This window comes from Heterocephalus glaber, unplaced genomic scaffold, assembly GCF_053883595.1.
Source record: "Heterocephalus glaber isolate CG9 unplaced genomic scaffold, H.glaber_assembly_v1.0 deba00001569, whole genome shotgun sequence".
Lineage (NCBI taxonomy): Eukaryota > Metazoa > Chordata > Mammalia > Rodentia > Bathyergidae > Heterocephalus > Heterocephalus glaber.
Window position 1 is genome coordinate 9,427,262 of NW_028258354.1, and position 13,156 is coordinate 9,440,417.

General features: G+C 37.0%; 1 protein-coding gene across 7 annotated transcripts in view; it reads left to right on the top strand.

Annotated features, from left to right (window-relative positions):
* Nucleotides 1-13,156, top strand: part of Srgap1 (SLIT-ROBO Rho GTPase activating protein 1) — a 308,189-nt gene that overhangs the window by 180,843 nt on the left and 114,190 nt on the right. For all 7 annotated transcript variants that reach the window (XM_004861126.4, XM_004861127.4, XM_013078301.3 and 4 more), the window contains one exon: nt 964-1,026. In XM_004861126.4, coding sequence (XP_004861183.1) covers nt 964-1,026 — 63 coding nt within the window. The remainder of the gene's footprint in view (nt 1-963; nt 1,027-13,156) is intronic.

Genomic DNA, 13,156 nt, shown 5'->3' on the forward strand with positions numbered 1-13,156 from the left:
TATACAGTGGAGTACTACACTGCCCCAAGACAAACTGGAGGCATTCATAGGTAAGTGGGTGGAACTTGAGAACATAATATCATGTGAAACAAGTCATACAAGCTCAAATATTGCATGATTTCTCTTATATATTAACACATATACATACATACATACATATATTTACACACAAAGAGCAAAATAGAAAAGAGATAAATAGGTAGAGAGAAATTCAAATCCTCCCCCAAATGACAGTCTGTTGTTTTAAAAACATTTCAATATATATATGCTAATTTGTTTCATTTGCACTAAAAGTTTATCTAAGTTCATTGAAAAGAAAGTTCGTATTATCCGTTTCTTTTTTGTAAGAATCTTTTGGATTTATATCTTGTACTGAGCAACTACTTTGATGACAATGATACACAATGTAATAACTTGTTATTCTCTTATTATTTGGTTATAAAAATGGTTTTTTTCCTAAAATGAAAAATGCAGAAGTAGAAATATATAGATCGTAAGTAAACTTATTATCTTACTACTTTGAAAGTGGTTTCTTAAAATTGTAGTCAGCCAAGTCATTATTTTGGACAGGGAGAGCTAATTTCTCCTCTACTTTCTCCCTTAGCATTTGGGGAGTCACAGTGCAAAATTCCTTTGTGAGGGAGACCGGACACTTGAGTTCACCTTTAATGATTTTAGTCCTGCAGATCAACGCCTAAGAAAACATGATACTTTGCCCTGCTGACTTTTTATCTCTCTAATAAAGTCTGTTATTGATTATGGAGGTACCCCTGGCCTGTTCAAACCATAGGTGCCCATTGCCTGGTATTAGAAAGGGCCACTCATACGAAGATGTTTCTTACTTCAGAAGCTTCTGCTGTATATACCCATCCATTTCTAGTCAGCAGGCTTTTGAGATATAAATAATTTAGAACCAAGTTTCTGTTACATTTTTAAATATTCTTAATTTCTTCTTAATTACAGAGCAAAGAAATTGCATTCCAACTTCATGAGGATTTAATGAAGGTTCTTAATGAGCTTTACACGGTAAGCACATAATCTTTCTTCTTTTGTGTGATATTTTGGTTCCCATCTCAGGTTTGTGGAAACACTACTTGTCTTTAGCTTTCCTTCGCTATGGCAAAACACCTGAGAAAATCAACTTGAAGGAGCAGAAGTCTATTTGGGTTTCAGTTCCGACTGACCTTGTTGACCTTGGGCTTCTGAGGCAAAAAGAACGTCATGGCCAGGAGCAGTGTGCATCTTAGCTGCATACTTCACAGTGGTCAGGGAACAAGACAGAGAGCTGGATTTTATACAGAGCTCCTCTCCTGAAACTCATGATACTAGGAATCCATAAGTAGATTAATCCTATCAGGAAGCTAGCACCCTCATAATCCAGTCACCTTTCAAATGCCCCACTTCTAAACCTCGCACACTGGGGACCACGCTTTCCACACATGAGCTGTTGGGGAGCATTTAAGAACCAAACATTAATAATCCTCAATTTAGAATTTGCCTCCAAGCCACAGCATGAATGGATAAAATATCTGGTTTATCTGGTTGAAATATGCAACCAATTAGATGAATGTATACTACTATATTTCCTTGCTACCCCCTCCTCATTTGGAGAGACTTTTCTTTTAAGACAGGGTCTCGCTTTATAGTTCAGTCTGGCCCTGAACACACTAAGTAGCCTAGGCTAGCCTTGAACTCATGGCAGTCCTCCTGCCTCTGACTCCCAAGTGCTGGGATTACAGGAGTGCACCACCACACCTGGCTAGAGAGACCTTTTTGTTTTCTTTTTTTTTTTTTTTTTTTTTTTTTTGGTACCGGGGATCGAACTTGGGACCTTGCACTTTCGAGGCAGGCACCGGAACCACTGAGCTAAATCCCCAGCCTGGAGAGACCTTTTTGAAGTGTGTGTATAGGGGGTTGATATAAGCATATTTTAACAAACTGTAGTAAAGATATATGTTTTTAACTGGTTAGATCGTATGGGATCTTTTTGTATGTTCAATTCCAAAATATTTTGTTTTCAGCTGTTGCCATTCTGGGACTTGACAATGTGTAGTTTCTTCATTTTGGATATTTTCATTTCTTTCTCTCTCTCTCTCTCTCTCTCTCTGTCTGTCTCTCTCTCTCTCTCTCTGGCCATTTTAGTTCAATTGCTTAGCTAATGATGTGTTACATTAAAATTTCACTTTTGTGATCTATCTTTTCTTCCTTCCAATAATTTTTTTGAAACTTACATTTTACTTAGAGTATTGCTTGTGATCATAAGAAATTAAATAGTTTTAAACTCCTTTATTTAAAAAGAGCCAATACCAGTGATATTTCAAGTTGAAATAAGTAATATGCCATGTAATTTTTTATATTTAATGATCATATTTTAAATAAAAATTCATTTTTGAAGTTTTTGAGCAGTTTTTATTTCAAAAGAGAATAAAATAACACAATGAGAAATGAATATTATTAATTTGTACTAATGATAAGTAATTACGTTTTCATTATGGAAGCTTATTTGAATTTTTACTTAAAGGAAAATTAAACCCAGAACTTACTATTAAAATATGATTCATGATTTACAAATTCCATTTGTTCCTTTAAAAGCTATATGTGTACAATATAATTTGGTGAATTACATCTTTAATGCTCTATTGACACTTGTTAGTTAAAATAAGCTGTAAATTAAACTTTTTAAAAGTGAATGACATTTCTATAAAATGAGCTTTCTAATTTTTTGTATATATATGATAATTTTTTCTGACATATTTGCTGCAGCTGTACTTATGAATTGAATTGACAGTTTCTATGGGTTAGTTTCCCCTCAGAAACTTTTCATTTTACACACAACCTACATGTTATAAGGTATATGAATATACCGAATACCTAACTCTAATGAAGTTGAGTTTTATATTATAAGGGCTGATTACTTACCTATGCTTCATGTGATTTGTTAATTTCTGATAACCCAAGATATCAACCATTTATAGAAGCCTTGTAATTTAAAAGTTAATTGAGCATTGTGTCTCTCAGACTTCTAAACAAGATCAGGTAGAAATTCTGTGTCCTCTTTTATTGAACTATTTTAAACAAAGTCTTCTTGATACTTTCCTGTGGTTCCCTTGACTTGGGCATTGTTTTGCCTAAAATATAAACCTATCCCTAATGCTTTAAAAAAAACAAATCTTCTGGCTGTTGGAGCATCGTGGACAGAAACCTGTTGATTAAGGTCTGAAACTAGGTGTGCTATCAGAATAGCAGCAGCCAAGGTAAACTTGATCTTCAGATACAAGAGAAGTCAGGAGAATGGCATTAGATTTGTATCTTGGTGAAGGCTATGTATAGTGACATTTCTCCTAGATACATCCTATTAACTGTATTTAGACATTTAGCAGATTCTGTGCAGTTAGATTAAGTCAGCTGACACATTCTCAAAACTCTCATCAACTTCAGTCTAAAAGCCTAAAGGAGCTGGAATCTGGAAAAGGCTACCAGAGTTTGAGTGACCCTGTCAGTCTTTTAACCTCTCAGAATCACTGATGGAATTAAAGAATAGAGGAGACAGGCAATGAGGTTTTAATTATGTCATCTGTAGATCGCTTTAAACTCCTAAGGAAAAAAAATTTTTATTTTAACCAGAAAGCATGCTCAGCCCAGTCCAGAGGTCATAGTCCATAAGGAAGGGACTTCTGATCCAACTTTCTGCTCCTGCCCCCCTCATTCACGAATGCAAATATACTTTTGTTGCTCTAAAAAGAGATGGCATTTGGTCACTTCTTACATTCATATTCTGTCTTGTTCAGATGAAATCTATGCATCATACATACTCAGTTTATAGCTGGAAGTGTAGCTCAGTGGCAGAGCACTTGCCTAGCATGTGCAAGATCATGGGTTCAATCCCCAGCACCAAGAGCAAACCAGACCATGTCCAGTTTACTCTAGAAAAAAGTAAAGATGAAGTGTGTTTGAACAGTGAACTAAGAGTTGAGGAAGTGTGACTTAGGACAGTGATGGAGAACCTTTTAGAGCTTTCAGTGATACAAATAGCCCACTGCGGCATGCAGGTTCACTGCCACTGGCTTAGGAGAATAGTTTATGTTCCTTATGCAACCACTGACTCGTATTTTGGTTATAAAAATACAGTCCTCTGATTGCATTGTACATAGAGTTTTGTACAATACATAGAGTGCAATAAATAGTGTGATAATAGAATAATGATTGGTAAAGTAGCAGACATAAATTAGATAACCTCAGATAATTGAGAATGCTACTTAATTGCTTTCTCAGACTCACTCAGTCTTACTAGTTGAAATTCCTTGGGAGTTGAAGGTGAACATTTCAGAAGTATATTAACTTCTTTATACCAGTGAAATATTTTGTTAAGTTACACTCAACCTTATCAATAGGTGAGAGTCTGATGGATAGACCTCAAAAGTAGGTCATCCTAAATGTAGTTTCCACAGAAATTGTTGATATTCCTAACATTCCATCAGAAGGCTTTGTCCCAATAAGATACAAATGCCCAGGAAGATGAATAGAAAGAAACACCTTATAGTTACCTATCCTTAGAGTGAACTGAATCTGATCAGTCCAGGTTGTATGGATGATGTGATAGGCATGGTATGATGACTTGACAGGTAGATGCTATGATAGAGTATAAGATATAAAATTGATAGGGCAGGAAGCCCTGGACTTCTAAGCCAGAGAGGATGGTGGCATCAGAGTGGGCATCTGAAAAGGAAGAGGAAGGCTTTAGCTCCCCTTCTGTCTTTTTGCCCAATTTTGACTTTATGTGCAAAAACAAGGCCTCAGAATGGTTTCAAGCCTCCATTTAAATATTTAGAACACCACGAGGGACAGCTTGCAGTCAAGATTAGTTTGACCATGAATTACAGAAGTGCTCAAAATAATGGCATGAATAAGATAAGAGTTGATATTCTTTCACACATAAGAGAAGTCCAAAAAATGACAGACCAGTGATGGTATATAGATTATATAAATCCCTTGAAGAATCAGGCTCCTCCCCATCTACTGTTCAGAGAAACCCATTTGCAACATTTGTCCTTGTAGTTCCAGGTAGTTGTAAAGCTTCAGCCATTACCTCTGCATTCCTAGAAACAGAATGGAGAAAGGGAAGAAGGGCAAGCCCCCTTGCCTTTCAAAGAGACTTGATGTAAATCTTACATTACACTTTCAAACACATTCATTGGCCCAAACTTACACCGTGACCCCAGAAGGCTGCAAAGAGGTCTGGAAATGAGTCTTTTAGTTAGCAAGCTCACTGCTAACCATTTTTTAAAATGTAGATTCTGTTAATTTGAAAGAGGAGTTGTTTATATGTAACTAGCCATGGTTGCTGGAGGAGCTAACTTTTAAGTTGCATGCTTGTTATATATCTGCTAGTCACTGTGCTTAGTACATTTCCTACATTATCTCAAGTAATACAGTATCACCATGAGGAGATTGCTGTCATTATCCTCATCCTATAACCACAAAAACCTCAAAGCCGCACAGCTTATAAAGAGGCTTACCCAAGGCTGCACAGCTTATAGAAAAGTGAGATCTCAGGGCTAGTTGTGGCTCCAGAGCCCATTTCCTTTGTCATCTTATCTCTCTTGCACTGGTTTTTGGGAGACATTTCCCAAGTCAGACCTCTAAATGTTAATGCTACCCCTACAACACAGAGAAATTAAGCATCTTATCACCTGCTCATTTATATTTTCGAGAATCAATGGCATTAATGTTGCTTTCACAAAAATATAAGTGAAAAATTGAGCATGTGGCTTGATGGCAACCTGTACTACTAAGAAATGTTAATTTAAGTATCTAACAGATGGGCTTGTTGGGCTAGAAAGTAAAAGGGTAAACCAAGATCTGCAGACTCCCTTTCTGAGTCTAATCTGCTCATTCATTTCCTTTTGAATTGAACATTTGAAAGAGACCTAAAGGGTAGAATTAGCAAGTTTGAGAGTAGGGTTAAGAAACCAGGGAAAGTGTTATGCTGTAATGAAACAAAAATGACTAGACTGGCAGTCAGTGAACTTGTATTTGAATCTCAATTTCAGTAATTGCTAGTTGTGTGGCCCTGGAAAATTATTTAGCCTCTGTATTTGTCTGGGTTCATCATAGCAACAGAACCTCTGTGTGTGTGTGTGTGTGTGTGTGTGTGTGTGTGTGTGTGCACGCGCGCGCGAGTGTGCATGTGTGTGTTGTACAAAGTAATTTATTATAATTTACAAATGTACAAAGTAATTTACAAATGTACAAAGTAATTTATTATAAGGAGTTAGCTCTTATTGGAGGGTTAAAAAGTCCCAAGTTCTCTGGTTAGTTGGGAACCTGGAGACTCAGAAGAGCCAATGGTTTAAGTCTAATCTGAGTCCAGAAGCCTTAGAACCCAGTGAGCCATTGGTATAAAGTTCCACACCAACTCCAGGTCTGAAATCAGAAGACTCATTGACTTTGAGTGTCCCACTTCAAAGACCATCTGTTTTCATCAGCTTTCCATTATTGTGACAAAATACCTGAGAGAATCAACCCAAAGTAGTAAAAATTTATTTTGTCTCATAGTTTGAGAGGTTTCAGTCCATGGTCAGTTCTGAGCCTGTGGTGATACAGTTCATCATGGCAAAAGAGCATCGTTCACTTTATGGCAGCCAAGAAGCAGAGAGTATGAGCCAGAGAGAAAAGGGCTGGGGACAAAATGTAGTCCTCAGGTCACATCCCCATAACCCATTCCCTTCAGTTAGGCCTCACACCCCTCAGTAATGCCACAAATTATAAAGTCCAATAGATGAATCCATTGCAGGAGTTAAAGCTTTCATAATCCAATCACCTCTCTAGGCCCTACCTTTGAATATTGTGGCACTGAGGATCAAGCCTTTAATACATGAGTCTTTAGGAAACACTTCATATTTAAGCCATAATGCCATCGTACAGAGAGAGTGAATTCTCTCTTTATGTTCCACGCAGGCTATGAATGGGTTGAATAAGGTGTGGGTGTATTGGGAAGGGCAGTTTGCTTTACTCAGTCTTCTAATCCAGTTATTAATCTAACCCAGAATCACCTTCATAGACAGACCCAGAACAATGTTCTGGGCCCAGTCAAGATAACACATAAAATTAGGGACCTTGGAAGGGTCAGTGCTTAAATCACAGCCCTGATACTTTCTGGCTGTGTATAACCCTTTACCTCAGGTTTTCATGTGTAAAGTGGAGACCATAACAACAGTCAAAGAATAAATGTTGTGAAGACCAGTTTATTCATTCAACAAGTATTTTTTGAATGTCTCCTGTGCTACGCACTGTTAGATGTACTGTAGATATGACTATGGATATAAACAGACCATGTATTTCCTCTCAAGGCTTTTATATTCTAGTGAGGAGAGATAGATAGTGAACAAATAACTGTATAATATGGCAGGTATAAGTGCTAAGAGGAAAAATAAAGCTGTGTTAATACAGATAAAGCATTCAGAACAGTGTCTAGCACATAGTAAATGTTTAATAAATGTCAGTAATTCGTATAATTTTCATTGGCATCTTCTTAATTATCAGTGGAATGAGGATGGCAATCACTACTTGTCTCCTGTAAAGGGCGAATGTATAGGTAAGGAATATATATATAATCCAAGTGGCTCATGGTGACACAATGATTTAAAGTGTTAAACTTGTCACAATACCAAAATCTCTAAAGATGATGCTGTATTTTACCTGCATGCCATATACCATTGTTTGATCTCTATTAATATTTCTTTACCATGTATGGGTTAGGCAGCATTTTACAAAACAGTTGCTGTCCTCAGCAAGCTAATTTTAACAGAGATTAACAGACGCCATGATAAATATACATGACATTGATTGTTAATTATGTGTAATTGATTATCACACTGTCTGTGCATCAGTGGCACACATGGCTGTCCATCCTCAAGCTCCATGAAGAACTGGGGAAATGAAGATTTATCCAATCCTTGCCGTTGGGCAAGCCCATTATCCTGTTCCTTTCTCACAGCAGCCCTATGAGGCAGGTACTATTCCTAATCCCAGTTTTACAAGTAGGAACTGGGACTCTGAATAAATAGCTCAGGATCCCACATACAATAAATGACTCATCTAAAATCTAAGCCTAGTTGTATTCTCAAAGCCCATCAGTCCTCCACAGGACAGCTGCCTAAGGGAAGACTGTGCAGGAGAAAGGAGAGGAGGAAGGGCGGACCCAAAGGTTAGATGGAATTCACAGGTGAGGCACTTCTTACTTGTAAAAACTTGATCCAGCTTTCAACACCTTTATGTGGATTACAAAATGGATAAACCCAAATGGCTTTGCCTATTCAGCTTTTTTTTTTTTTTTTTTTTTTTTGGTACCATTGATCGAACTTGGGTCCTTGCACTTGCGAGGCAGGCAGCAGAACTACTGAGCTAAATCCCCGGCCCTGCCTGTTCAGCTTTAATGTAAGATATCCATTTGGGGTGCCTCTGAAAAAGATAATTTTTTATTCAGCTTTAATGTTATATGTGTCAGCACTACCTGTCAGGTGTGTTCATACACAGAGGATCTGCAAAGATTCATTGCCTTTCTCCACTCACCTTTGTTTTCTTCTTTCCAAAGCTAACTCTGATTTGCCTAGCAAATATAAACAGCAGTCAAAGCTATTCCCGGTACAAACCTAGAGGCTGCTCAGCAGCTGTACAAGGAAACTTTTGCGAAATGAACTTGCCAATGAAGTCATAATCCACTCTGGCCTTTACATATCTTTTAGCCTTTATATATCTCTTAAAAATCTTAAAATACAAAGGAGCTTATTATTTTTTAGAGGGACTGAGGGGGAAGATGCTGTTCATTATTTGGAGTCTTGAAAATTCAGCCTCAGAACAGCAGAAGCCTGCTTTCTGAGCCTCCTGCAAACCAAGAGCTAACACTCTCCTCTCTAAAGAAGAAACTTGCCCCAGGCAAGGTTGAAAAGTCATTTTGAACGAGCCCTATAGGCTTGCCACCTCATATCAGAACATTTTTTTCTGAGTGAGCTTCAAAGAGTTTTTAAATTTTTTTTTTTTTTGCTATGTATTTATTTTAGCTCAAGGGCATTTTGAGTATTTGAAATATGTATTTCTATAATGAGAAGGAAAATTCATTCCTTAGAAATGGAGTACAAAAAGGCCTGAGTTAGAACCAAATTCTGAACAAAGGGAAATGAATAAAGGATATGTAAAACGCTCCCCAACTGAAAACCTCTTTGGAATACCACATTCTCCAGGATGCCACCTGGAAAACTTTTTTTAAAAAGCTGGCTATTTAGAGGTCTTGGGCTGACGAAGTGTTTCTGTGTATCCTTCCCTGGCCTGATTGCTAAACACTTGGATGGAAAGAAAGAGGTGTTGGGATCATCTGACTCCCTGCCAACAACCTCTGAATTCTAATCTTGGCTTTGACATGGACTGACTTTGGAGATTAATTAGCAAATTTAACCTTCTCCTTTTTCCTGGCCAAGTGATTGAGATTTATATAATCACCATTTCAAGGATTCATGACAACAGCTGTTTGATAAAAACTTTGTATGTAGATATCTTTTAGGACATCCTGCTAATTTTAATGATGCCAACTGCTCCCTAGCTCCTGCTTGGCCATTTCATTTTCTTAATAAGATTTGAGAATTAGTTATGGTTGGTGCTTTTTTTTCTTGCCAATGGTTAATACACATATTTTTTCTATGCAATTTTTTTTTTTTTTTTTTTGAGACAGGGTCTCACTATGTAGTTCAGGCTGGCCTCGAACTCCTGGCAATCCTCCTGCCTCAGCCTCCCAAGTGCTGGGATTACAGGCGTATGCCACCATGCCTGGCCTATTCTATATGATTTTTGAAGGAATTCAATGTTAAATGTTTTTACAGTTCTGTACCCAGTCTTTGACTTAACATATGATTAGCATTTTGGTATTTCTTTTATTATTTTTCTAAAACATAGACAAATTATTCCATGATATCCATTCACAGATGGATCAAACTTTATTTAATCATCCATTTGTTACTGAACACTTTTTTATTAGTAATGTTTGCAGTACATACTGTTTATGTTCCTAATGTGGAGTTGGTACATGTACATAACACATCTTAATTCTTTTCTCATTGCCTTTCCTCCCTACCCTCTCCCTCCCTACCCTCTCCCTCCCTCCATGTCTTGATCCCCCGCCCATCTGAGAAAAATCTGTCTCCCTACTTCCTATCACCTGTCTTTTATTTTGCTTTTCATTTATACCTCATTATAGCTTGAGTTTCTCATGTAAGAGAAACCATGTGATATTTAAGCTAGTGTGTCTGATTTCTTTCAGTTACCATTATGGTCTCAAGGTACATCCATTTTCCTACAAATGACTCAAGTTTATCTTCCTTTATGGCAGAGTAGTACTCCACTGTGTGTAAATATCACATTTTCTTTACCCATTCATGGGCATATAAACTGCTTCTAAGCTTTAGCTGTTATGAATTGTGCTGCTGGGTGTGCATATATCACATGGCTGTCCTTTATAAGTAAGCAGTAAGAACTACCCCCTCTAAAATTATTTGACTATGAAATGAAAAAAGAAAATGTAGTATTCAGGATAGTATTCTAAAACTAAAAAATTCTATAGAATGTTTCGTATTAAGAATCCTTGTTGGGCCAGGGATTCAGCTTAGTGGTTTTGCCGCCTGCTGCGCAAGCACAAGGACCCGAGTTCCATCCCCGGTACCAAAAAAAAAAAAAAAAAGAATCCTTGTCAACAAAATAGTTTGTCTAAAGTACTACATTCCGAAATATAGTATTGTGACTTTTAAATGATTAGAATGCTTTAATGGCAAGGATCTTAATTAGAATGGTTTGTTTATATTTGGTAGTTAAGGCATGTAGCTTTGTTACCATTACTTATCAAACCTACATATATGTATATAAATATGTGGTATAATTATAGTGTTAAATACAGATGATGCTTGGCAAAACATAGAATAAATTATGGTCGTTTTCCTTGGATTTACTGTCTCAAAATAAACCGAAAATGTTAAAGAATAAAAATGTAAAAAATCATCTGAAGGAAATCAAGATCTAAATCAAGTGATCCAATGCACATGATTTCCTAACTCATCTGATTATCTGAATTTAAGACTGTCATAGGCTGATATTTTAGCACTAAATGCACCTTTAGAAATGATCAATTTTTTTAAAAAAATGATCAAATTAACCTCATTTTGGAAGAATATCACAAAATCCAGAGAGATTAAGTGATTCACTAAAATCCCAGAGCCAATTCAAGGCCAGGTTGGAACTGAAACTTGGGTTTTATTTGAACTCAGAATAGCAAGTATGTTTCTGTGAGGTGCTTGCTGCTGGGCCAGGAGCTTCAGGTGAGATGGTACCAGTTCGGGAGGCTTTCAGCGTAGCAAAAGTGCTAAAGGAGGGGTAGACTAATAGCTAACTTTCCTGCTAGGTACTATTCTAAGCATGTTATGTAATGAGGCAAGTGACTCACAAAGATGTGATGTTTCTTGCCCAAGGTTACACAGCCAGGAAGTCTCAGCAGGTTGTCTATCCTCTGAGCCTACATACTCATTTTAACTGGCAATTATAACAGAAAGCAGACCATTACAGTTGGACCTGTATACCCATGGGTTCTGCATTTGTGAATACAACCAACCACATACTGAAAATATTCAAAAAAAAATAGCATCTGTACTGAAGATGTACTGACTTTTTGTTCTTGTCATTATCCCCTAAGCAATATAGTATAACACTTATTTATATAGTATTTACATTCGATTCAATATTATAAGTAATTTAGAGATAATTTAAGGTATATAGGAGGATATATGTCAGTTAGATGCAAATATGATATCCTTTTATATAGGGGCTTGAGCATTTGCACACAGATTTTGTATGTATGAGGTATCCTAGAACCATTCTCCTGTGGATACTAAGGGACAACTGGCCTACACCAACGTAGACTAAGGCAGAAGGGTTTGGCAATCCAGAGAGAAAAGTTACACTGAGGATTGAGAAGAATTGCAGAAGAAAGGGTCTGAAAATAGACGTGAAAGGACAGTCAGGCTTTCAATAATAGGAGAGATGAAAGAGAGGTAAAGGCATTGAGGCAGAAGGAGCAGCATGAGTCACGGCATAGAGGTGGAAAAGGCACGGGGTACATTCATAGAATTTCCCTCTGGAGTCATGTCCATCTAGAGAGAAAATCAGAAGTTGAATGATTTCAAGGCATTTACTAAAATGAGATTGTAAAAAAATATAGGCACAAAAGTAATGTCTAGGCAGCCAGTCAAAATTAGTTTGAAAACTCAGAAAGCTTCCGTGAACAGATTAACAAAGGCCCCTCGCTATTTTCTTCTTTTTAATAACTGGAAGGAGAAGTATTCAATTTGAAGCATAGAGGACATGTGTGTCAAGTTCCAAACTTTTTATATCAAAAGAAAAGAGTCTCACACTAGAGTTTTCATTTTCGTTGAAGCTGCAATTCTAAGAGTATGGGGCATTTTTGATTTTAAGATTCCAAGTGTCTTGTGTCCTCTGTTTAAATATTTCATATACTAAACCTTGTAAGTTAGATGTCTAATACACACATCCAACATTGAAGAAGTGTGAAACATTTCTGAAATGAACTAAATATTTAAAGTTACAGGTGACTTTGAAATTCTAGTAATAAACTTGGTGGCCTTTCATTATGCATGTGCTTTCCCCTTCAATATTGCCAGCTGCTTTGAACTTTTCCTTGCTATCAAAGGCTCTTGCTTAGCTTCTGCTGCCATTGCCACTGTGTTCAGTATGGCCCTGGTAAATGTGTAATGGCATTTTCTCTTGGACATTTTCCTTCAGTAGATTAAACTTGTATTTCAGTGCTTCTGGAGACTTCATATGAAATTCTTTTTTGATACAAGAACTTTCTCTTTCACGGACTTTCTCTATTGACTTGTTGGGTAAGGATTAAGTCTCTTTGTGGCTCAGTTTCTTTGATCCATGAAGCAAAAACAATCCCTTTCCTTGCCAGGTGTATAAAAATAAATGAGCATTAGCTGGATAGGGATAGTATAAGCTTAAAAGATATTTCCCAAGTCTGTTTGGGCTGCTGCAACAAAAGACCATAGACATATAAAGAACAGAAATTTATTTCTCATAGTTCTGGAGACTGAGAAGTTCC